Source organism: Prorops nasuta, unplaced genomic scaffold (assembly GCF_024137725.1).
Source record: "Prorops nasuta isolate Cenicafe-Biocafe unplaced genomic scaffold, Cenicafe_Pnas_1.2 PNAS00005, whole genome shotgun sequence".
Taxonomy (NCBI): domain Eukaryota; kingdom Metazoa; phylum Arthropoda; class Insecta; order Hymenoptera; family Bethylidae; genus Prorops; species Prorops nasuta.
This window is the reverse complement of record NW_027116802.1, coordinates 10,190,487-10,218,049: the sequence shown is the minus strand read 5'-3', so window position 1 is coordinate 10,218,049 and position 27,563 is coordinate 10,190,487. Positions and strand designations below refer to the sequence as shown.

Below are 27,563 nucleotides of genomic sequence, written 5' to 3'. Positions count from 1 at the left end.
CGAGTCAGCCTAATTTAGAAAATTCTTCTATGTATCTCACGCGAATTTAAAACTCGAACCCCATTCCTACATGATATTGTAATATTTCCTACATACATTACGAGTAAGATTGTTTATAAATATAGTTATATAATATTTCATAATAACTTATAGCATAAACAGTGATAGTGTTATCCAAACAAATCTGATTAATCGGATATCACCGAATAGCTTCGTTTATGGTTCTATCATCGTGACTATCTGCATGGTACAAAAGTATCTCGTTGCAGGTAATTCTATGAAATCTCTTATTATAAATAGAAACGATTTGATATATACATTTGCGATTTATTAGTAGTGGTTATCGTTTCCGACTCGCGTCATTTTCACCCTGCAGAGTGCGTTCCGAATAAATGCTCGTGCCAATTCCCTTCTTCCTTCGTACTGATATTCTGCAAAATAAACTTTTTTTTCAAACATATATTTATATAGCGTATATATAGTTTTCTGAATCATAAAAATAATTCATGATTTGTTACAATAACACCAGTAATAGTGTTTTTATCGAAAACATTCGTTCCACGTTTGTTATTTGAAATGTTTTTATTATTTTATTTTGATTCTTCCTTTCTTAATCATCATGGATATATTCCTACGTGAAGCACGTTTGTATTAGCTAGAGAAATGTTTTACATACGGATGGACCATTAGGGTTTGATTATTCTCGTCACGTTTATATGACGTTTACCGATAATAAATTGGCTATCGCTATGGTGAAAGTAAAAGCATCCGTGTAACCGTAAAAGAAACTATTTTTAGATCTATCGTTATATTTGCGTTTTCACTTTATTCAATTTCTCTATCCACTTTAACAATTATCTATATGATAAAATCATTACTGAATAATTTTCAGAAAGCCCATTGAATAAATCACATTATTAGCTGTGATTGACGAAAGTATATAGTAGTCTCACTAGCGCTACCACTCCTTTTCTGATAGAGAAGTTCGATAAGTCCCGTTTGCCAGAGCTTGCGTTACAACCTTTTCTTTCATTTTGAATTTAGGACGACGAGCGTTTCGTGCAGTTCATTCGAGACTGGCAGCTGTCATAAGAATTACCACTTGGCGTTAATTGCTTCCGAGAGAAAGGTCCTTTAAAGGTCAATCCGAAGGTTATCGTGGAAAAGGTGAAACCGTAATCGACACAAGCTCGACTGAATCCAATAAGCTTGCACGTCCCTAATTACCCCGAGAGGGAACACTGGCAAAACACGCAGTTAAACTTTTTACCTTCGGACTAACAATCGATTGACCGAAGAATATTTAATTACGCTCGTTAAGGTTTTCTTCAATGAAAACCATGAAGATTGAAATCTGTGTGCATTATTGTACCGTTATGACATGGCAATTATAGCAACTCCGTTTCGACATGCTTATAATAAATTTTCAATTCGATTTCGACCGAGCAGACCATATATCGATTCGATCGACAAGGAGACTGATATAAAAAATCCGTCTTCTAAGGATCCAATTGATATGGCACTGCATGGGATATTCGCGGCGGTAGACCATAGTGAGCAGAACCTGTCAGTGTCGACGATGATCCGTTTCTGTAACAGTACAATAGAATTTTTGAAATCATATCTCGGTTATGTGCATCCATTATGTCGGACCGATCAAGCTTTATCGGTGAGAAAGATCGATCGGCTCGGGGCTGGACGTATATAACAGGATTGAAATCTTTATTTCGCGAGGCAGCAGGATGTGCGCCGGCCAGGCAGGAACGGGAAGGGTATAGTATAGCATAGAGGGAGGGGGGGGGTGGAGGCGAGGATAGAAGGGCGAACGAAACGTAAAACATCTGCTAACAATCAGCGTGTTGTATCTTCGAAACGGAGATCGCAGGAGGCCAGGAAGAAGTTGGGATTGGATAGCGGTAAAAAAGGACGAAATTAAAAACGAAAGATGAAAAGAAGAAAGTTGCACCCCGCACGCAGGAGGATGCGGAGGAGAACGGAGTTTCTTGTATATACGAGATGTCGTATAGAATCTTTGAAATTTTATACTAGCTATATGTTACTACATATGTAAATACTATATAATTATATATTTAATTCGCTATATATATACCGAGGAGAAATTTGGTGGAACGTCAGAAATTAATCCGATTCTGCACAGCGTTGGAATTACACTAAAGAGGAGAGTCGTGTAGATGCAAAGGTATACTATATATATACATTAAAAAGAGAGAAACGAATGTGGCTGCGGGCTGATCCGAGGAGTGGACGTGAAACATTGTAATGTCCAGTGGGTACGACAATGGCATTTCCATTCTCGCTATCCGCGAGAGGCCCCGGCGCCGACAAACGGGGGAGGGTGGTAGGTCCGGACCCTATCGATCGCGCGCGCGGTTCCTTCAGTGGATTCCCAGAAAGAAATTACATGTACAGCTATAACCGCTAAAGGAACGATCGGGATATAGAAGAACGGCGAGAAAATCGAGCCTCGCTGCTAAATTTCGTACAAGTCTTCGCTTTCAAGGGTCGAGTGGGTCGCGTGTGTCCAGAGCTCTCTCTCTCTCTCTCTCTCTCTTTGATAACACTCGGAAACTTTTAATCCTTCCTTGATCTTTCTTCTTTTTTCTCTCCCCCTTTTTTCATCTCGCGTTCACATTCGTATAGTATACGCCATGCCACTTATCTCGGAGGCATCTCTCCTGCACTCTGCTACGGACAGTCTACCCATATTTGTACCTATACACTTATAATCGTTGCCCATTTTATATTATCATGTCTTTTTCGTTCGTGCGTCAAGATGTTGCGCGCGCGATAAGGATGATGGAACGGGGGACGATTAATCATTTTAATCCATATACTTATTGAAAAGATGCTGGCCGAAGCAAGTGGAGCCAGCTCGTTGCACAGTGCAGTGATTCGATAAATAGTTGGAATTGCTCGAATAAATGCTTATCTCAACTTTGTATCTCCCACCTTGGGGTGGTATTCCGCGAGTGGAGGCGCAGAGAATCGGAGATCGATAGAAGCTCGAGACTTGTGTCGTTTGTCGGCGTTGGCTCTTTCGCCAGTCGCGAGAATGGAAATGCCATTGTCGGACCAACTGGACAGAACAATGTTTGACTTGTACTTGTATATATGCGACAGTTACCTCCGTTCGACCACCATTCATCTTATTCTCCCGTAACGCAGCTTCTTCCATAATCTTCGTGCTGATCAAACTAGATTTTTAGCCTTTTAGTTCTGTACTATATACATACATACACACATTTATAGGGGAGAATATTGCAAAGGTGCTTGGATAGTTTTTTTCTTTCATTGCAGTGGTATCACTTCACAATTTCACGTTTTTTCAGTCCCTCGCGTCCTTTTGATTCTGTTCTCTTTTTCTCGTAATAATCGTCGGGAAGATTTTTGCCCTTCTTCCGCGTGTAATGTTTTATTTGATAGATGTAATTTCGACGATTTACGACTTTTCACTTGATATATCCAGCGGCCCATTTGAGGGCCAGAAAGGTAGAAAGATAATCCAGTGACGGACTATAATACGCATTCCACACGAATGTTTTGTCGATGGGACAAATTGCGACGCCCGTTAAACGATCGGTTTTTGTGTGAGCCTCTCGTGACCGGCAAGCCACTTTGTCGGATTGCATTTAGCCACGTGACGCGCTTTCGGATCCTCCAAAGGCCATTCGTCCACTCGAGAATAAAATCTCATTGACTCCTTCAAGCTTAGACCAGTTCAAACGGATCGAGTTCGAGCTATCGAGATAATTCTGCCAATAAATTGCTCGAATAAAAAATCTAAATATAACAAAACTACGCATGTGCACGTACTATTATAATTATTTTCTCTAAAAGATTTATGTAGGAGCGGACGAAATAATTGAAAGTGGAGAATATAGGGGGAGAAATTCTTAGAGTCCGGCAAGGCGTAAGTACGCAAGCTTGTGATAATGTATGCCAGTGTACTACGAGGTAAAAATAATTTTCTGAGCAAGTTTCTGAGTAAAAAACGAGGCTGGGAGGTCGTGCATGCAGGATAGCACAGTTCCTTGACGTAAATATATACACTGGTACTGCTATTCTGTTATTTTGTCTCTCTCGAGAGTATATAGAGTCCCTCCTCTGCCTCGCGCGCTTGGCACAAAAGGAATTAAGTCAGGTGAAAACGCGCACGACAAATTCGAGCCAATCTCGCGTCTCGCCAATTTATACGCACGTCCGAGATGTTTGTGTTAATTTTTTTTTCTTTGCCAGGCATACGACTCATTTTTCACACCTTGTAACGACGATACTCCTTGCTATTTTTCACTTTTTTCACACTCGCACACCTGGTCCCCGATTTACCTTATTCCCTTCTCTCCTTACCAAAACCTGAGAATCCTGTATAATATAATTTTCTTTTCATTTTTCGTTCAATCATTGTATTTCACTCGTGTAGAAAGTAAGATTTTTACGCCGTCAATTTGGAAATCAAATTTCGCGTGCTCTTTAACTGGAAATGACTTTTTTATCTGAAAAGTTTCTTAATTAAGATATTCTCGAGTGTACTGCAAGTGAGTTTCGATATTTTGCAGAACAGGCGTTACTGACTAACCATAATATCATCATTACTACAGAGCTCCCATTTCGGTTGTTTTTTCCCCTCGAGCTCTACCGCATCCTTGTCATTAATTTAATTCGGCATAAATAAAATGTCGGTAAGTCTCTTTTGGGGGATGAGCGTATGACGTTTTACGATCGGTCATTACCAGACCGTTTCGTCCTGGTAGAATCGCTTTTTCGATCGTCGTTATCTTTTTTACATGCCACTTTTCTTCTGTCTTCGGTTCCGTGTGCGCATTCTCTCTCTCTCTCTCTTTCTCGGATATCTCTGCGTCGTGATATACTTTATGTGCACTTGTTTTGTTTTATTATTACATAAAAAATATACATATATATGGCTATAAATATAAAACCAGAACTGTAGACGTTCAAAAGTATTTTTAAAGCTATAATCGTAGAAATTAACGAATGGTTGTTTCACCTTAAATTTTGATAAGGTTTGAGGCGATGCTGGACTTTATATACAGACCGGTTGGCTCAATGCTGTTGCAGGATGCTAGAAATAAAGCGGCGAGTTTTAAGTAAGAATTGGCGTGTTTAACGGTCGGTGGGTGTTCTAAGCTTACGATATTCCGTTGAACTTTACGAGGAAACAATTTGGTACTTAGCAAGCACAGCTTCTGCCCTCAACCTCCCTTCTGCCTTTTGACCTTTATTGTTTCCAGCCTGTAACGCACGTGTGCACGCAGGAAATTCTCCACACCCCGCCCCCTCCCTTTGTACCCCCGGAAAACACACTCGTAATAGGAAGATCGTACCCTTTGAACCGTAACTACCTCGTAAATAAATATCTTTGCAATGCTTCCACTATTCTGCACGACTTTGCACCCTCCACTTACTATATTTACGTGAGACAATAAATCATTGGCACCGGAAGGTTTACTGGAATTTTTAATGCCCAGTGCAAATACCCTTGGTAAATTTTACGAAGATCAACGCTCATGACTTTATAAATAAATTCTATGAAAAACTTTTACGAGGTTGCTCGGACAGAAAACTAATATTTTTTCTTTGGAGAAATTACGTCGCGCGTTTAAGGCGACGGTACAGTTTAAACGGTATTATTTGGGAGTAAAAAGTGCGAGGGGAAGGGGGAGGGTCGATAAAATTTTCTCGTAAATCCAAAGTTGTAGGATCGGGAGCTGCCGAATTTTATCTGCGCGGAATCGATAAATTTAGAGGAAGGAAAAAAGGTGAGCCGGACGAGTCGTGCGGTCTTTAGGAAGACGCGGGGCAGGGTGTAGAGAGAAGGGAAGGGCAGGCCAGGGCGATGGGAGCGAAAGTTATTTTCGGGCGTGAATGAGGTCATCTTGGGTCGGCTGCACCCAATGCGACCGCCCAAATAAATCGGCCGTGTTTTTAACCCAGTTGACAGGCCATTTACTACCGCGGAAGGTCCGCATTACGTTAATTGTTAATGTCTCACGCGATATAAGGTATAAAAGCGCAAAAACTCACCCACAGAAGCAGCCATTATGCAACGATCCTCCACTCTGTACGACCAAACAACTTTTCACCCTGACACTATAATTCTGGGAGCGTTTGATCACGAACGAACGAATTACAGCGTATCATGTGAAATTGGCGAAACACATTTTTCAATAGAGGCATATATATATATATATATATATATATATATATTTAGGGGCTAGTAGACTCTCCTTTGAGTGTTTTACTATTTCCGATAATATATTATACAAAGCAGCTTTTAAAACAGTACTTTATACGGGAATATTAGAAAGGAATAGTGGCTTTTTGGATAAAGGGAAAATAGTATATAAGAAAAAGAAAGGCAAAGATCTTGGTGCATATATATACAGTAAATGCAACGGGACAAAGGAGAATGATAATATCTTTTTGGTACTCGTGTATGTCAGCCGCTACTCCTCGGGTATTCCATTTTACGATTTCAGCACACGCTTGCTCGATCTGCCTGCACTCTTCATTAAAAGGGCCACTCCAGCAGGCCTTAAATGCAGCCCTAATAGCGAGCTACATTTAAAGCCTTCACCCAACCACTTCTTAACTTTCAACGTGCTGATTGCAAGGCAACATTGTCCTGCACCCATTCGTTGAGGAACTCTTTCAACGAAGAAATCCACAATACAATTAATGTAACAGAATCGAATTTTGCACTGAATTAACACCGATGTCTAATATATAGCTGTAAATGAATTTATTTTAAAGTTCTAAGAGAATTATTTTGTTTGCATCGAGCCTAAAGAATTATGATGTATAGTGATATTGAATATCAATTTATCCTTATTTGCTGTGAAACACTGGCTGCGCGTTTCGGTTAACAAAATGCTGTCGTTTGCATAAATGCATTCGGCAGAATACACCGGACGTGCTTAGAATACGCAGTTGCGATTCACGGTACTTAAACCCGGAATTTTTCCTAGGGGAAATGGTTATTGCAAACAAAGCATCCGGCACTATAATTACCATTCCGAAGATGAGTCTGATTGAAAATTATACCGGAACAAGTGACAAGAAAGACGCTCGATTCGACTGATTAACGCTTCAGCGAGTCTTATTGATACAGTTTGCTTTCCACTTAAAAGGAAAAATGGTTAGAGTGGAAACAGTTATGTTTACACATTAAAATAAATTAATTAATCGTACAACACGATGATAAATCAAAGCAACAATTTCGCGATACGTTATAACCACGAGTATGTCCGGTCGCATGAGACATAGATTCTGGGAATTCTAAGGATAAAACTGAGTGTGATTCGATTTATTTGCAATGCAAATTTAATTAACTACAACGTGAATTACGCAGTAAATTCAAATGAAAAATCTCCAAAGAAAAAATATATTTTAAATAAAAACCTAGTGTTCTTTTAAGATTATTTTGAAAATCATTTCTTGTTACGTGTCTAATAAATTACCGATATATATTTACAAGATATTGTCAACTCATTCCAGCGAATGAAGACGCTTTTATGGTTGAGCACCGAAGCGTATATGTTTAGTACCACATGACTATTGGATAGATTGTATCTATCGATGCACATCGAATCAAGTCGCAGCTGGCTTATAGTGTCAAAGTTTAGGATCAATTTAGACGTATGGACGAAAGGTTCGGATGTTGTTCGTAGCAGCTGTTAGCAACGCCTAGGCGCATCACCTTTGCAGATGACGCAAAACTGATTTACGAGCCGTTCGAACCAATTTTTGCTTAATATTCGATTGAATCAGCAGATCCTACTGTCATCGGCAAAAATTATTCCTCCAGCCATTAGCCTCCATCTCGTATTTCTCCTATGGGAAGCGGATATTGATGACAGTAGCGTCGATGAAACTCTAAGAAGATCCGTGGCTTCAATTGGAACGATTTAGGAATTCTCGAGTTGTCCAATCGATCATTTGATTCGTCTTGATCATTTTCTCATTTTCTCATTTTCCCTCCCGCCTCGGTCAGCTTTCCCTCCGATCACCTCGAAGCTTTATTTGGAATGACTGAGTGCGTCTCTTGTTATGGTATAGGAGTACCATAGCAGTGGTATTATACTTTGACATTACAGATATCTGCTGGTTTTCTAACGGTTGCTCTCGAGTACAGATGGACTCGTAGTGTGCGACATAGCGGTAATCCTTGAGCGATTGAGCTAAACTGGCGCAATGGATAAATTGGCACTTTGGCTCATCGCATCGACTTCTTTTCTTTCGTCTCTCTGCTATAGTATATAACGTAGCGACTATGGTAGGTTTTACCTCTCGCTTTAAACGAAGAAACTAGCTTTTCTCTTTCAGCCGTGTCCAATCCTTTCCTCTTCTTTGCCGATCCTGCCAGAGCTCTGGCCGACGACAGACGGACACTCAGACGTCTCGGTCGTTATGTTCAATTAGCCCGCATACTTGTATTCACTTGGAGTCTTTTTCAAATTCCTACACCGACCTGCGAGAAGGAGAAAAGCCAGCTAAATTTCGCAGGACTCTCGTAACACGATTCCCGTCGTATGGGTAATAATCCTTGCCGAATACGTGGAGAACAAACGGTGAAATCCTTTGAAAATCTTCAGTGTGTTCCAGGGCAAAAGAATAAGTAAAAGCGTGAAAAGTAAAATTATATATAATATAATTCGATAAGCGTTGTAAGAAAGAATCGAGCTAAAGTGAATAAGCGTTTTTCACGGATTGTTAGCTTTATTACTATGTTTTTCCTACAAGCATCTTATTCAGTGCGGGCGATAACGATATTTCTATGGGTAACCGCACACCAAGCACGATAACGCAATTCTACAATATATATATATACTCGTGGTGTAGTACACGCTCGGCTTGTAATCGCGATCTAATAATGCAGTTTTCCCTAATTGGCCAGCAATTTGTGAGTACTTGACGAGCCTATTAATGTACTCTCTCGCGTACCTAGCAAGAAAATACTGGAATAGAGTAAGATCGCCAATTATCAAAGGCACAAGCGCGCAAACGATATAACAGACGATATTTTACGAGAGACGAAAGATGAATAAATTACGCATATGTTAAGAGATCGAATTACGTAAGTAACGCGGCGTTTGTTGAGATACAGAGGGTAAACGTTGTGTGAATCGAGCTAATTTATTATATAGTATATAATATAAGCTTTTAGATTTAAGCTAATTATGAGATGGGATAGCCGCGCTTAAACTAATTGAGAGACCTTCTGGCAGAGAACTTAATCAAAGAGCCGAAACGCGCCTGCGAGTAATTCTCGGGATGAAAGTTACGTAGTCCCTGGTAGGAATTGTAAAGGTATGCGTGAGCGCAACGATGTAACTTTGTAACGCGCCTTAATTGGCTCGCAATTAATAATGCGCGTGGCGTGCACCACGAGGGATTCGTCGGGTCCTCTTCTTGCGGCGTCTCCGGATTCTCCGGCAAACGCTGGAATCACTGATGCTCGCTTCGTTAAAGAACATTTATACCCACCTGACCTTGAAATTGATTAAAATGTTACCGTGCTTATATACCGTGGGGAAATACAAGCTTTACTGAATAGTTATTGATCTACCAAAAATCAATTTAACATAGAAATCGTGAACAAGTATTTTTATTAATTCGGTTTAATTATACCCATTTTGGACAAATATAAATCTTATGTGTATAACACGTATATTTTGGACAACGGAGAATAAAATGTGAATTTTGAGTATGGGAATATTATGCGGGAGAACGAGATGATGCGTTTATATTCCTTTGCTTTATTTACGAGGAGCGTAACTTTGAATGAGATGTCCGCTAAATGACATCATTATTTGAGCAATGGGACCATTTCCCGTGTCGAAACAGTTTGGGAGTCTGGACGAATCCTAGTGGCAGCGTTTTACGCACAATAATCATCGTATTACGTCAATCATCTGTACTTGACCACGCAACCAGAGGCAGCACAGACGACGACCTTAATAACACTGCGCAACTGTAACACGTAAACATGTATTATTATAAACTGCGATTCAATTTATGCCAAAGATTATTTCTCGGAACAATGCATTCGTCTATAGAAAACACTTAGATTACATTAGAAACAATTTTAAATTAAAGAAATCCTGATTGATCGATGAAACAGAATTACAGCGCATTGACATTAGTTAATTGGACGGTTTTAATGGGTTCTGTGGGATTGGTGAGAATGAATAGACTTTGAATGACTATTTTGGTCAATTTAACTTAGGAAGGTATGAGTAAGAGAACATGAATGCAGGATAGGAGGAAGGATTTGTTCAGCGATGCACGAGTATACTATACATTACTATATCTATATATCAATTTGAGTCACTCAAGAACGTGCGATGCTACCCAAATAAACGTTGTTCACAAAGCAAAACTTCTAAGCACGGCAGTGATTCTTGCCAATTACGTAATGATATTCTGTTTTGGTCAATGATGTAGCTTCGACTTGAGGAAAATTTATTTTCTGTGTGTTTTTTTTTTACAGGCATGTGCTCCAAGATACATTTGGTTCTCGGTTTCACAGCCGAGACTGGAAGTTGACGATTACAGGAAGGAGTCAGTGGTGGGTAATCGAAGGGAACCCGTTGGCACTTGCTGGGTGGTTAGCAATAATTTTAACGATTCTCAGGAATTCTCTCCATGTCGTACAAGTAAGTTCCACATTCTTATTCTTACGCTTTTCGACAGGGGGGAAAACGTAATAAAGATTTTTGTTTTCACCATTAGAGGTCAGAATATAGAAATTTAGAAGCTCGCACGCATGCACTATCTTCGAATATTCACTCTTCGCCTCGTTCCACGCGTTGTTTTGCCAGTATTGAAGAGTGTAGAGGGCTGGACGGACGATTTATAGCTTGCGCGTTGCGGTACGGAATTAGCCCGGGCATCGTGAAAAAGCTGGAAAAGATTTCAATGCCTGGATATGCTCACTCGCTCGACTATAAACAGTTGTAAACAGTTTTTCCCGTGGAAATCCACGTCGATCGTGGATTGCTCTCGCTGGCATGGATTTTCCCGAGAGTACATATAGAGGGGGACGAACTTTTCTTCGAGCTTCTTCTCAACTGGGTGGACCCAGCGCGACATATGGCGCGTCCTCCAGTCAGTCTCTAACCACCATAAATACTACTCGTAACAGGATACTTCCTGTAGGCCGCAAAGTCTGACGCTCATTTTAATAACAAAAGACCCCGTCGATTTTCATCCTGGCTTTCTCACTCAAGTACACTTCCTTTCAATCTATCACGACCTTCAATTAATCTCGTCAAAATAACCTTCTTACCATCACCATCCATTCAATTTTCCAATTTCTCCACGCTGAACAATCCCACGACTTTCATCCGAATGATTTACAATTAAAGATGCATAATTGGAGGCAGTGTCGAAGAATTGAGAAGTTATCTTTTTTACGTTTTTTTTCGTCGTGATAAAAGACCCACTGTCTCTCCCAGAATGACCAATACCCCGAAGAGCACTCGTTTCCTTGCGATAATAAGACAGTACCTCGTCCAGATAACATTGGAAATACTGCATCTTTTTGTCCTATCAGCTGTTGCGATAGCTGTACTATTTCTGGCCACCCAGCATTTATTTCCGTTTTTCGATGGAACCAAAGATTTTACAATATCACAACAGCTGACCTGCATTAGGGATAAATTATTTAGTGGACTTCCAGGGACCATCACACGCGTGAAAAATATATACATACTTGTCGCACGTTATTGATCTGTATTATTAAAGTCATTTGGGACACATTTGAGGATGAAATATGTAGCAGCCAGTGCGGGAAATTTCGCAAGTGGTGCGCTCGCTACCGTTCGGGACGCAAATAACGAGACGTTAGTTTTTTAGAGTTGAACTTTCCTGCAATTAAAGTCTGGCAATTGCAGGAGCAGCGTCTAGACTCTCCCCTCTAAAACGACGAACTTCCGGTTGCCTCCGGCAGTTTTACATCCTGTCTATTTTTTCCCTGCTAAAATCCTGCCTCGTTACTTCAAAATCATCTTAATGAACTTAACTGCTGGATGCAATTAACCAAGTAAGAAACTGCAATGTATTAAAATTGATAGACTTTGAAGTCTCAGTGAAATTATTGTAATTCGATGAATGAATTCGCCGATCTTTGAGTTTCGGAGTTTGGTGAATTTTTCACACAGCTATAGTTTTTCGTGTGTTAGCAGAGACAAACGAGTATCAGTTTCCGCCGCGTAATCGGTGTTCTCGATTCAACGAAAGCAAGGTGGTGCAAGTAAGGGCGACTGTGCGGTGCAAGCATATTTGTTTTCTTCGAGGAATTCGTACATGCATTTATACGTGTACCGTGACTATGCGTATGCTTTTACAGAGCTCCTGACCGAATCTGAACTCTTAAACTTTCTTAACATTACATCTATAAAATTAGTAAAAATAATGAGCATATCCGGAAGTAGATAAAAATTGTCCAAAAAAGAGAGCGTTACAATGACTTATGAATTTCATAGATAACGGTTTAATTGCAGAGATTAGATAAATACTAAAATAAAAGAAAGATACTTATGAATAGAGAGTTCTTTGTGAAATTTGTTCATCGATGCAGAGTTGGGTTTTTCAACGACGAAGATGACCTTAAAAGCAAATACACTGGCTATTGAAACTGATCACTGATCTTTGTAAGGATAAATAATGGTCGTGATAGATAAATAGGAATTGAATGGGAAGTTGTAGTATTTAGCATGGCTATAGGTTTGAGGGAAGGAATCTCTACGTAGAACGATGGAATGACTTGGTAAAGTAAATATAAATAAAAGAATTAAGGAATATAGTGAGAGAGCTTGCTTGCAGGTTCTCGCTAATAGAGTTGAATTTGCTGATGGATGGGTAAGAGTTTGGGGTGAATGTATCGCGTAGAGTTGATCAACGCTGGCAGAAATCTGCGTAGCGATAGATAACTCGCTGAGACAGATAAATAGGAAAACCGAGAGGCAGTCGGCTTCCAGAAAAGGCAGCAATGGCTCGCGCAACATGCGATAAAGTAAAGCTGCCGGCCGCCAGTTATAAACTGCGAACAACCTAACGCCTCTCTAAAAAGGCTCTACGATTCTTGGGAAAAGCCGCTTTCTAGCAGACAACGTTCGTTCCTTCCTTTGCTCGTACAAATTGTTTAATTGCGACCCCGGCCCGGAATTTCTTTACCATGAGCTCACACACGAAAACACATATATGTATTTAAAAATAAATACACATATTATAGAGATATATATCTTTCCGTCATCCTTTTTTCGCGCTGGCTTCAACTTCCAGCTTTTGTCATTAAGAAAGTTTGTACAAATTCCAATATCGATTCTCATTTATGTACCCGGTGCAGAATTCCAAAAATTCTCCCCCCATCCGTCCACCTCGTAATACTCTGCACTGCTGCATATCTTGCATAACGCTCAAACTCTCGAGGATCGTTAATTCCTTAAATTATGCTTTTTTCTCCCTCGGCAATGTGTGCATTAAAATTAATATATAATTTTATTGATACAATTAGCCAGCTCGACGTCTTACGGTGGAAAATTCCGTTGGAATTAATCTGGGGGAAGCAGGGATAAGAAAGAAAGCAGACAAATGATGACAGTAAGTGCATTCCACGATCAGAACGATCCAGTGGTTAACTAAGAATTGAAAAAATGATAATTAGAAGGCGCCATGACACTACTGCTGCCAACATAAGGCAGTACCGTTTTAACAAGGCCAATTAACACTTGATCCTCCTTAAATTACAATGGAACAAGTGAACTGCAGTGGCTTGTAACTTTGTCGCAGTTACTATACATTCCAATTCGTATCTACTATATCACTTCGTATTCGTCATTTCTGAATCTTGATTAACACCTCGTATACGAAACAATCGATGTAGATAAGTAAAACTCCATTGAGTTCTTTAGTAATTATTACCTTTTAAGCAGATTACAATGAACTCCATCTAACGCATCAGGTTATCTATTAGAAACAAAAATTTCATCCTTGATTGTTGTTTGTTACTCGAACAGCTTTCAAAACTACTATATTTGTAAAACAGATTAAAAAGATATTAATTCGTAATTTATTTTAATGAAAATATCGATTGACATACTGTAGGAAAATAATCGACATGGAATTAGGTGAGTCGGGTAAATTTTTATTTGACAGGTAGGGAAAGGGGATTGGGCTGATATAATATCACCGAAGCATAAAACGTATTAACGACAGTTTAGCCGAGCGATTAAACTGAAAGTCGTTGGACAACTCGTGTTTCGTTAGAACGTGAGCGAAATAAGTGTCTCGTATATAGAAATGGCCACACTTATGGGGATTCAAAGGCACAGTGGGCCCATTCATTGCGCGGGGCCCGATTGAGCGAGGGATTCGTGCCAATTTCTGCATTAAACGGCTTTATCACTGGTTGGACTCGCTATTGGTGGTCATTCGCCTCTAAAACTGACCAGGAGTCGGTTGGAAATGGTAATGGAATATGCAACTGAATTTTAAAGTTGTTTACATAAACACTATGAGAGATGAAATGATTAATTAATATATGGGATTAAAAAAAAAGTGAAATTATAATGTTAAGACAATGGTAGTTTCTGTTGATGGAAACCACTTTTGCCAGCACTTGCATCTTCAAGTAGGACTATAGAGTGGCCTCTCACCGTCTACCGACGAGAATAGCACCCTTTGCAGAACATGGAGAAGAGAGAGCAGAGTAGCTGAAATGAGAGAAATTATTAATAGATCGAGCGGGGACGATCGCATAATTATGCCTACCCTACGTCATTTCGGTGTAACTTTTTCTGTCACCTTTAGACAAATTATATTCGTTCTGCTGTGACAATCAGATTCGTTACATAATATGAAAACTGGTTTCTACAGTTTTGCAAAGGTTTATTATTCATGAAGATTTTATTGTGTGCAAAAAAGTGGAAAAAAAAATTCTTTAACATATATAGCTTGTATGGGTTTTGAGTAGATTGGTTAGCACTTTATGGAGTTAAGGTTATTTCTATCGAGGTTCGATCGATCAAGTCATTCAATTTTTTCCTATTTCATCTTGGGTACATGCTTGAGAAGGTCCGATTGATATAATTGCGTGACTGGCAGGGTTCATAATAACGCTTGTACGTGACGAGTAAGTTCGTCTACGTCAGGGAAGGCTCGGTCTGCACCGGATATTCTCTCTCTCTCTCTCTCTCTCTCTTTCTCCACACAACACGTAGACGCACCACAGATACAGCGAAACGGAAGGCAATACGCATTGCAGACGTTGCCAGAATGGCACTGACCCTGCTTTTTGGCTAACCACGATTTGCGCTTAGCCAAACTATCGTACAGAATCTCGACTGAATTACAAATCTCGTCTATCACAATTAAACTGACTTCTCACTCGGATTTCAGGATCTTAATAAACGATTCATTAATCAAACTATAACTTAATTAATATAAATTATATATTACCCCCATTATCTTTGGTCACTACAACAGTTCGCACGTAATTCTTGCATAAAATATTTCTTGAGTATCTGCGCAATATTCTAATATAAATCTTATTATTGTGGAATGTAGTTTCGTGCGGGTAATCCATTTGATGATTCGAATCCTTTCCCATTCTATGTTACGCGAGTTGCTGAAATTCATGTTTCCTGTTGTATCTGATGTTGGAATATTATGCATGCACACAGAACGTTGGAATTTGGTGGATTATAAAACCGTTATACAGCGATGGGATCATTACTGGTTTTTCTTTGCAAAATTTATACGCTCTAGCAGACGATCTCACCGAACTTTAATACCATTTTACAGGTGTAGGTGTGTATTTTCTTTCCTAGCAGGCTGGCAAGACCGCGATGATATTTCAGTAGACACCGCACGGCTAATCCACTCCGCGAGAATCGTACAATATATATATATATATATATATATATACTAAGAGCGATTTTCTCCAAGGAAACCACGCAACGAGAGGAAATCCCACAGAGTAACAATAAGAGCTTCTTAGCGAAGCTTGAGAAAACTTGGAAATGAAAAAATTCGTTATTTTCACTGTTATAATAATGGAGGCTAGAGTTGCAGCAACGAAATCGTGAGAAAAGCAGTTTGCACGAAGGATCGAGCGATGCTGGAAGTTTTGGTTGCATTTCACGTAGCCAGATACAATATTCTTAGTTCGTACGGTAGCTTTTACGTCGATGCATAGTGTCGTTCATCATCCGCTATCGTCGAACGCGATAAGACTGCAAAAACACCAGGATAAGACGCATTTATCAAAGTAATTTGTTACTTATTGCTCGCTGGGATAGAATGAAGATTGCCCAGTCTCCCTATCATTCAATAATTCTCGAGAAGTCGTCGCTAATTTAACAATGAGAATTGGAGCTAATGAGATAAAGCCTGCGAGCTATATAACTTCCAGACAGTCTTGAGAATTGTTGTACATTCGATTAAACGAGAACGTTGCATGAATGTTGTTCTCTGTATATGCTGTATATATAGTATAATATTGTAACTGGTTCAACTGGAATTTTAAGAAGAAAGACAAAGCGTTGTTCGATGTATGGCTGATGTTAATTCGTTTCACACTTCCTATCGATACAGTAAATGCAAATGTGGGGCGTGGATGGAGAGAGAGAAAAATAAATGAGAGATCGATTCCGGGATTAAGGAGTGCGTGTGCGTGTTGAAAAGCAGCTTTTAAGCATCGGACGCCACTTCCTACTCGACGTAACACATGATATTCCCATTTCGTGACTCGATCAGTCGATGTAACAAAACGCACACCGACTTAATTCTTTCTTTTCGCAACTGAAACCTCTTTAATGCACTTTTCGTTCACGATCGAAGTTCGCTTTCAGATTCAGCAAATAATATCAATATGCAAAACAGAAAATTAAAGAGTCAAGGGTATATACATGTACGCTTGGCGATATCTTTATCTCTTACAACGAGTAATTAACAATTTCCCGTGATAGGTTTACTGCGATGATAAAAATACGACTGGTATATGTAGCTAAATGATTTTTCAAAAATTCGAGTGTGAGTTTTAAAAATAGCGGGGCGACGGGCATCCAGTCGGTTTGATTTCCGTAGTCAAAATTTCTCATTGGCTATCTTCCGGGATGATTAATACTGTGCTGTCAGTCATAATTTATGGTTTAAACCGATCTAATTGACTGCGTTCTCGTTTCTACGTGTAGGTGCGCTCTTGTAATTTTATTACAGCAGTAAACATCGCGAACGGGCGATATGATGTCTCCTGGAAGCAAAAGGACGATATACAATAATTGCACGTTTCCGTTTCAGGGTACTGGGGATATCACAGACAAGGGTCGTGTCAGGCTGGTCTAGGAGCCTCTATGTCCAAGGTAAGAATCTTAATAAATTTATATGCTTCCTCCTCTTTCAAATTCATTATCTATTTTAGCATGCATTCGTTATCAATAATAAAAGGTACGAACGCGCTTGAACCTTGTGTGGCGAAGTTTTCCCTTTGTCACTGATCAGTTTCGATCGATATCAATCGATCTAGATGAAATCTGGCCAGGATAAGAAATAAATAGAATGTAAAGCACAGGTCGAAGCAACGGTGGAAAGATCGATGGTGGATGGCGTAGTGCATGGCATTGAAAAGCATTCTAAATCACTGCCACGTACGAGATTTAGTGCAAAAGAAATGGCATTCCATGAGAGCACAATGGTATTTGTCCCTGCGAGTAAGAATAAGAAAATAGACAATAAAGTACGGACGTATGTAGATATATATAGGTGCATGGAGTCTCCCGCACACTGCCCCGCAGTACTGATATTTTCATTTCAACGATTACGTTGGACTTATCGCAATAAAAAAGTCAAAAGTTGAAAAAGACGAGAGACGTACGCGTACGTATTTACATAAACATGGCTTCGTTCCAAAAATGGACTCTGTGGGTCCAAAAATGGTCCTTGGCCAGAAATGGCGCTGATGGAGAAAGAGTTAGTGAGATTTATCGAAGCAAAAGGATCTGACGTACGAATGGGTGAAAACGTTTCCTTTTTGAACGGTGCAAAAAATTGCAATGAAAGTATCACAGGCTATTTGACTAAAATCATTGCACTTGCAAAGTAAAGAAGTGAGTGCACGCGGGTGGAGGATTAACATTGAATGGTTAAACTGGAATGGCATAGACGTGAGTGCCAGCTCGCTTCGTGCGGCAAACATGCATTAAACATCCACCATATAACCGGACAATTCTGAATTAAACATCTCCGTGAAGATAGTCGAGCGTAGAATTGTCCCAGTATTTCTTTCCTACAATCGACCTGTCTTGCAATCTCCCTAAGTCAAATACTCGAATCTTTATAGACACGATTGGATCAACAGCAGCAGCAGGAAGTCCGCGTGCACAGTTTCAAGCATATATATAGTTATCGAACATGCAAAGATCCCATCGTGCAGGAATTCAGTGAATCTTGACCCATTCTCTCTGAGATAAATAAAATCAGCGTTAATGTTCCTCTCTCTCTCTCTCTCTACATATATATATATATATATATATATATACTTGCTGCAATAAGTTATATTCCTTCTCTTCCAAGATGGAGATTAGTCGGGGACTCTGGCAATATTGTTATTAGGATTGATTTCGGGAGAGATTATACGAAGATCCGTTCTAAATGTTAGAGACGTGGATGATGGGTGAAAGTATTAATCATCGAGAGGAGGAAGCAAATACGTGCATTTGTCGTTCAGTCACGGTATACAGGAGAGAGAAGCGGCTCCTCACGGTGCAAAGCGGTGCAGCAGAATCGAACGGACCCCAGGCTGAACGGTCCGAAGAGAGCGAGCTTTGGGCCCGCAGAGACACGATTTACCCCCCGCTGAGTGGCGCTGACTCGATGCTTACACGCGAAAAATTTGCAACTGAGACAATGGCTCTCATACCACATTCTGTCTACACGAAACACGACCGGCACGAGTTGTTTTTGCCGCCGAGGAGAAACTGGAGCTAGGCCCAGATCGAGGTATAACCGACCTGTGCTATCGAATTTATGCCTCTCCCTGTATTAATATTCCGGTCGAGGCTTCTGCACTTTTTCTAACGGTCGAAAGCGGATGCAAAAAAAAATTAATTCGAACGGTTTCGGTCGTATATGCCGTGCAAGCGTGATTTCTATCGGATGGACCATGTTGCGAGGAGGGGATTTACCGATTTTAATAGAGCACGTGTAGATATAATAACGGCTATAGTTACTTTCTATGTTTACGAGGAAGGAAAGTTGTGAGTTTTTTCAAGAGATGATCGAGATACGACGAGGTGGGGACGTATGGCGCCGGAACACAGAAGTCACGGTGGCTGCACTTTGTGCCGCAGATGAGAGAGTGAGTGAGATGACAGATAAGAATGGAGAGGGAGATTGGGCGTGCACGTGACTTGGTCGCACGTTTGACATTGTTGGCCAACGAGGAGGGTCCATTGTTCTTGACCGTGCGAACTGCGCCAGGACTCTGCACACCGACTCACAAATAATAACATTCATGCGGAACGATAAATAATCCGCCCCGAACCCCCTACCCTTCCACCTAAATCCACGCAACTGGCGCCACTGGAACACTGCCCTTTCTTACCCGACGACACTCGAGGACCTGCAAAAATGTGTACTTATAGGCAACTTTACTCGATCCCTACGCGCTTCGATCTTCCGATTCTTATCCTTGAAGATTTCGGAGCTTAATATCGATTGGAAAAATATGAATCTTGATTTTAAAGTAATACTGTTTTGATTGATGGAATTTATGACCCTTGATGTTTTCAAGATCAATGGTTACACTGTATTAAAGCTGGTTCAACTCGATGGAAATATTTCTTACAAAGAATATTCGTGGTAAAAAAAAAACTTGACAGGATGGCGTGTTTCCAGCAATTTTTCACAAGGATGGGTCAAGCTTCCAGCACGGAAAGTGTCGTGAGAACCGGGGGGGTATAGATATAGGCACTAAGACGCGTAAAGAACCTGCAGCTAACGTAATACGTGAGGTCCCGAAGAATGGAGCTTATTCTTGCTGGGGCGTGATAAGTAATCGTTGGTCCATTAGGCACCGAACATGATTATGGCAACTGCTTTCGTACTAACGACTATGCTCAGCTGTAATTCCGCCGTACTTTATTGCGTCGAGTCGAGTCACTGCATTTGCATTAGAACCTCTACTCAAACCCATTAAGTCCCTACAAAATACTCCGTTGCAAAATAATCTCACAGTTTGTCATTTTACGACCTCTCGAGGAATGTTTTTCATGGAGAAAAATCACGCTTATCCCAAGTGCCGTAAAATTTGCAGTAAATGTGGATCAAACGTTCTTCGTGTAGAGAGAAAGGGAGAAAAAAGTAGCTATTTACAGTAATTTGGCGAAAATAATGAATTATCAAGTGGAGAAGATTCGACTAAGGGGAGAAATTGTAAAAGAAGAAGGGGAAAGATGGGAATGAGATTTGGAGAATAAAGTAAGCGTGCTGTAACTCGATTCCATGGCAATTCCACAAGGAATTTATTAGGTAAGTTCTTGTCGGAGGTGAAAGAGAAGAGGAGAGAAAAGAAGAAGAGAAAGAAGAAGTTAAAGCGCGTAGGAACGCATAATCGTTGGGTCAGCGGGCGAAATCAGTGGCAAAGGGACTCGGGGAGAAAACGGGGTGAGCAAAGGATGTTCAGCTCAGGTGGCCATTTAAGGCTCGCACATTTCGTTCTGTCACCGCGTTGTGTTCTCCGTCCGGGGCCCACCTACGCGCTTCTGGTCCTCCGCTGGCGGCGCATTGTTTTATAAACGGCCGCCATTTCTCATGATAAGCAGAGTAAAACGAAACTAGACACGCTCTTCGCGACTTCCTCTTACTTACTTTCCCCTTTCCTCTTCCCTTGTCCCCTCTACCACTTTTACTTTAAATACAACAACTATTACTGTATATGGGTGTATTAGAGTGATCGTTGGAAAATGGTGGTTTTTCTTTTTCACCCAAACATCTGCCAAACCTATTCCAAATAAGTAAAGATTAATATCCCTAAAACCTGGGCGCTGAAAATAAATCTTCAAGTACCTCCACAGCCACTTATAGTTTTATCATGGTATTTCGACGAACTGTGGAAATTAATTATGGATTTTCTGTACAAGTAATAACCTCTAAATTTACAAGTTATATCAAATTATTAAGTATATACTTAAGTACCTGCAGGAATTTTTAATGAGCTTTCTTTCACTTACACAAAGATTGGCAAATTACTGAAATTAATCAAAAACCGGTTTTAGAATCTATTTCAATAATGTGTCAATCTTTGCGTGTGTATACGATAATTTACAGCTTTGAATACAGTTAACAAATTTTTAAGGTAACAGCTACCAAAACTCTAAAATTAATTTCTACAATCGATGAAAACTCTATGATTTTTAAATAAGAAAAAATAAGCGGCTCCGGGGCTACTCTAAAAATTTTTCTCAGCGGCCAGGTTTCAGGAATATATTTTTTAATTATTTCGAGTAGATTTGGAATATTCCTCAGCTAAAACGAAAAAACATGATTTTGAACTACAACCTTAATTTACATATATTTATAAAATTGTTTACCTAACGTAATGCAATAAAAAAAATCACAATGACACATATGTACGTATAGCAAGGGATGCCCTTTTTATTTATAGCAAGTGGAGTGTATGATTAAAGTGAGTTAACATTTGATAAAGAGTATTGTTGGCTGTTCCGTAATAATAGTGTGGATGTCGTAAATCAATAGCCATATAATATCAATATATAGAAATATACAGCATTTCTTGCTGAATCAGCATCCTTTCCGGGACCTGTTCAATAGAATGTAACGCCTCTCGTGCTTATCTCCAGAAAGGCTATAGTTTCAAAGGCTAGAATCCGAAGGAAGAAAGACCATTTAAATATCGCCGGGATCAAAGTGTTAATCGTGAAAACAACTACAGCGGTGCACCTTTCCGCATGGTACACACCTACGCCTCCCGTTTCCACCATGCAAACACCCACGCACTCACCTTCCTTCTCTATAAAACCATTTTGGACCAATAAGACTCACCGAAACAATCGCGCGGCAAATTCTCTCAACGCAGCAATAACCTATATGTCATAATTATTTCACGCTACCATAACACGTGTTATTAGAGCTGGTAATTTTCTAAACGAACATACCAAGTCGAATGGCTCAATTGGTGGATGAGTAATCAGTTTTAAAACCGCAGAAATTGGATCAACTTTTTGTGATTTCACAAGATTGGGATGTTGGTAGCTGATGTTAAAGTATGCTCAAGATCACAGTATTTGCTTTGAAGGAAAAGAGGTTCGATGTTTGCTCGGTATCTGTTTAACAAGCTCGAGGAAAAAAGCTCTTGAAGCTCGTTCGCACAGTTGCCGCGAGTACTCGATTGCGCTTTATCTACTGTACACATACGTGTATATATATATATATATATAAGTACTCGAGTGACACTCGAAATGTCGGAGGTAGCTAACTGGTTCGGCTCTTTCATTCCCAGGCTAGGCAGTCGCGCTATAAACCAGATATGATCGGAATATAATGGGACCACCGTAACAACGACATGTGCAACGATTGTTTCTGTAGGAACAAAAATTCTTTCGGACACAATAATAATGCAATCCTCTTCTGTTCAGGCCAAAGGTCACTGAACTCTCCAGATCGATTATCGAGATCGAAAAGAAAACTCACAACAATAGCAATTTTCTCTCTCGACGCAAGATTGCATGCACGACTTATATTTTATCGAACCGATTGAAAAGGCTGCAATGTATACATATAGAGTGGATCGTGAGAGAAGAAGGAATTCTCTCTTGGTGAGGAGAAATGGAGGGATTTCGATGAATTTTTTTTTATTTCGCAATTAGTTGATTAATGCGAGCTAGTAGCATGCTGGATCACTCGCGATCGATTAATAACGTTAGCTGAAATGAATAGTTGATAGAATGCAAAAGGCTCTATCACCAAGTCGGCTTTGTACTACATTTAACATGCGTGACGCACTCTTTCGTGTCTTTGTACGCTTCTGTGAGTGTATTCTTGTGTCTATAGGCGCGTGTTGGTGAGCCTGCTTACGTGCAAAGGCTATACAGGCCGCTTGATTTATCGGGCTTCGCACACCGAGCGCACTTCCTTATCTGCCGCATTATCTTATTAACTAAAGAAAAATTAGACTTTCGTGGGTGCGTCCGTTTCCTGGTCTCGCGATGCCTGCCGGCGACGAAAAACTTTGTTCGCCTTTTGTTTCTTCATAAGTGTGCCGACGTATCCTGCACTTATTTCCATTCATTCTCTCTCTCTCTCTCTCTCTCTCATACATACACACACACACTTTTCCTTCCTATCTCCTTGCGAGCAAAATTCAATTCAAATAAATTCAACATATGAATCTTTTGCTTCATTTTCAGAATGGTGAAAGACTTTTCATCGGAGCCCCCGGCAGTTGGTACTGGCAAGGTAATATTTTTCCAAGCTTTCATCGATAATACTATACATTAAACGTATATAGTTTTATTATGTAAGAACTAGTCTAGCGGGAGTCTAGAGTAATTTTAGAAAAAATCTTAACTTGGAAGAGATGTAAATATGTACATACCTGCTAGTCAGCACAATTGAATTATCTGGGTTAAGTATTGGTAAACGTTTGATATGTTACACGATTAAGATCTTTTTGCACCATATGCGAATAAGAGAAATTCCGAAGGAATAACGCGTGCATTTTTTCCGGTGGATAATTAATTTAGTGGAGAATTTTCCTTAAACAATTACAGGTCAGCTATACTCTATCAGCAGCAGTATGAAGTTTGGATTTCTGTCGTCCATGTTATTTGCACCCGAAGCAGTCACATCAGGTACTGCGATCAGTCCCCCTGAAAGCAAATTCACCATAAATAAACGCCCAAGACCCTCTAATCAGCTCTATCATATAATTCTCTCTCTCTCTCTCTCTTTCTTTTTCTCTTTTTTTCAAAGATTTCTTATATGTATATGCTAAATTAACACGTGTTGCCTGAGTACGTAACACGAGGAAATTTTGTTGTCCCATATACTTGCTTGGCAGAGATCCTAATAAGTTCCATTAATTGCTGTAATCAACAAGGTTATTTGGCTTTTGACTCATACGTTTTACCTTCATTAACACTGGCTGCTGTTATTAATTTGATTAGAGTGACTTTTAGTAGGCAGTTTTTCAAATCATTTTTGGGTGAGTCTGCTGACTAACGTGTAATTTCAATTAATGACGGGGTTAAGATTATTACTTAATTTAAGCAGGACAAAAAAGTGAAAAGTCACAGTTTCCCGGAAAAACGTATACTAAATGTACCACAAATAGTGAAGAGTTTTTGTTTCGTAATGGTTGAATAAAGCTGTGATTATTATATATATATATATATAGTAATGTATCGTTGTTAGAATAAGAAAAGTGACGAAATAAATTTTAATCTATAGATTGGGTAATATTGGTAATTAAAATGAGACCTTTAAATATTAAGAGGAAAGTTGATGAGAAATGGAAAAGTTTATTTATTACCAGGTGAGTAAATAAGGGTTTCACGTGTAACATTAACAGGTGCGGGCTGCTTTTATCCAACCTAGAGTGCTCCAGGCAGAAATGCGGTAATATGGAGAGCCAGCTACTATTTTGCTAGCATCATTAATAATAAACAAACACAAAAACCTTATAAGACAAGCGTGAATAATACCTCTTTACTTATAATTTCCAGCTTACGAATTATCAGGGGACTGCCCCATGCTGCTAAAATCGAAATTCACCTAGAATTAATAATAGTCCAACGTCTCCATTAATGTTACAAAATTACAATTAGCATTAGTCAGCTTAGACGCTAGATTAATAATAGAATAGCGGCTTTTATTATTCCCCGGTGTGAGCCCGGGTTTTCGTGACTTACATAATTTCATTACAATCGTTTCTCTTCTAAGTATTGCATAGTATACATATAGTATATATATATATGGGACCTAGGAGGAATGATTGATAATAAATAAAACTCACGATGAAAGATTGCATATTTGTAGATATTGTGGTTGAACAATCGGATACGATTATTGAAGTAGGTAAGGCAAATGGGAAGGTACCATATATAATATACTAATATATATTTAGACGAGGAATAAATAGAGCCTACATAATATTTGAGCAAAGTTGCAGTCACGAAGTTAACATACACGTGTAAGAGAATCGTGATCCGGAAGCTTTTTTTTTTCTTTGTTGCAACTCGTGCGCTTCGTTTTGCAGGTCAAGCGTTTTCGCAGTCGCTCAGCAATCGTGCCCGTGTAATGTTCACGAAAGAGGGACCTGCGAACGAAGACGATAGTTACATGGGCTACGCCGTCGCCACGGGGGATTTTGTCGGAAATGGCGACAGCGGAACGGCCGTTGGGGTACCACGTGGTTCCGGTCTTCGGGGTAAAGTAAGTAAAACCACCCGCGCGTGACATTTTCAGAAAAAAAAGGCAACAAAAAACATGCAAGTATTTCCTTTCCTGCTATTCTTAGCTCTCCTCTTTTTCTCTACACTGGTGCATGGGATTAATTATGGAGCTACTATAGTGCTTACGTGATAATAATATTTAAGAAAAATTCTAGGTTGTCTTATTTACGTCGAACATGACCAATTATCAAAACGTATCTGGAGAACAAATGGGTGCCTACTTCGGTTATTCCGTGGCTTCCGGTGACATTGACGGAGATGGACTCGATGACCTCATCGTAGGTGCTCCAATGTATACGGTACCGGAGAATCCAGAGATGACCATCGAAACCGGTAGGGTCTACGTATTTTATCAGGGTAATGGACCTGAGAAGCTCCGCAAGGTTGATACCCGGTAAGTCATGCACAATGTCCGTACTGCCAATAATCACCTCGACTTTCATGTGTATATATATATGTATATATTCTTAAAATAATTACAATAATAATAAATGGAAAAATTTTAGAGACGGAGAGAGCAATCGAGGTCGCTTCGGTCTGTCACTGGCGTCCTTGGGTGACCTTGACCACGACGGATTCGGCGACATCGCGGTTGGTGCGCCCTACGCTGGACCAAACGGTCGCGGAGCCGTTTACATTTATCACGGTTCCCGTACAGGAATCATGGAGAAATATTCCCAAGTCATTCACGCCGAAGATCTGGACAATCCAGTGGAAACTTTCGGCTTCTCCGTTGCTGGAGGTCTTGACCTTGACGGGAATCATTATCCCGACCTGGTAGTGGGAGCTTACGAATCTAGCGCTGCCATGTTTTTCCGAGCGAGACCAGTCATCAAAATGGATTCTTTCGTGATTTTCGAATCGGAATCAAAATTGATATCGCTCGAGAGGCACAACTGTGTTCTTACAGATGGTACTGCCGTTACCTGTTTACCTCTAAAGGCCTGCTTCAAGTATTCGGGAGACGGAGTACTTTCCAGGCACAACTTTGACATTCAATACGTGCTGGATGTGAAGAAGACGAAGAGCCCGCGAATGTTCTTCCTCGAGCTCGAAGGCAGAAATACCATGAATCATACAATCACAGTTGAGAAGGACCTTCAGTTTTGCAGAACGGTCAAGGTTTACGTGACACCCAATATCAGGGACAAACTGACCTCTTTGGACGCAGAGATGAGGATGAGCCTCGCCGAAGAGAGGCAGCCGGATGGTCGAAGAAGGGACCCGAGAATTCCATTGAGGCCAGTCCTTGGTGCCACAACCTCGAGAAAAGACAGTCTTGCAATCAGGAAAAACTGTGGACCGGATAACATTTGCATACCGGATCTAAGCATGACGGTGAAGCCGAACGTGGCTAGGTATCTTCTTGGATCTGAAAAGACGTTGGAACTTGACGTTCTTGTACGTAACGAGGGCGAGGACGCTTTCGAGTCCACTTACAACCTGAAGTTACCTGCTGGTATTAATTACATTAAAATCGAGAGATTGGATAAGACGGAGGTGCCAGTTCAGTGCTCGGCTCCCAAACAATCCAATAATAATACATTAAAATGCGATATTGGTAACCCCTTGCCTCAAAAACTTCTAGTTCATTTCAAAGTGCTTCTTCAGCCAGTAACGTCGCATAGCATGAACCCTCTCTACGAGTTCGATATGGACGTGAACACGACTAATCCTGAGAATACCGATACGATCAGGGACAACACACAGCACATATCGCTGCCAATTTGGATAGAGACTGAGCTACTGGTCGAAGGAGAGAGTAAACCCAAAGATTTGTATTACAATCCGGATAATTACACAGCTGTTAACATTACCACGGAAATGGAATTTGGTCCAGCAGTTACTCATAATTACACGATTAGGAATCAGGGTCCTTCCAATATTATCGAGGCTGAAGCTTTCCTCATCTGGCCTGCTCAGACATTGGCAGGAGATGAACTGCTGTATTTGCTGGAACAACCTGAAACCTCTGGTCCCATCGCTTGCGAGCCAGCTAATGCTAATTATCTCAGTCTCAAGGTATGATCTCAAATCTTCTTTCAGTTC

The 27,563-nt window shown here is 40.2% G+C and overlaps 1 protein-coding gene across 2 annotated transcripts in view; it reads left to right on the top strand.

The window, feature by feature from the left end:
* Positions 1-27,563, top strand: part of if (inflated) — a 44,890-nt gene that overhangs the window by 14,932 nt on the left and 2,395 nt on the right. Inside the window, exons 4-10 of one of the 2 annotated variants that reach the window (XM_066726828.1) lie at positions 10,532-10,697; positions 17,344-17,405; positions 23,469-23,517; positions 23,832-23,912; positions 25,319-25,494; positions 25,670-25,908; positions 26,021-27,536. In XM_066726828.1, coding sequence (XP_066582925.1) covers positions 10,532-10,697; positions 17,344-17,405; positions 23,469-23,517; positions 23,832-23,912; positions 25,319-25,494; positions 25,670-25,908; positions 26,021-27,536 — 2,289 coding nt within the window. The remainder of the gene's footprint in view (positions 1-10,531; positions 10,698-17,343; positions 17,406-23,468; positions 23,518-23,831; positions 23,913-25,318; positions 25,495-25,669; positions 25,909-26,020; positions 27,537-27,563) is intronic. The other variant, XM_066726829.1, reaches the window with a different exon arrangement.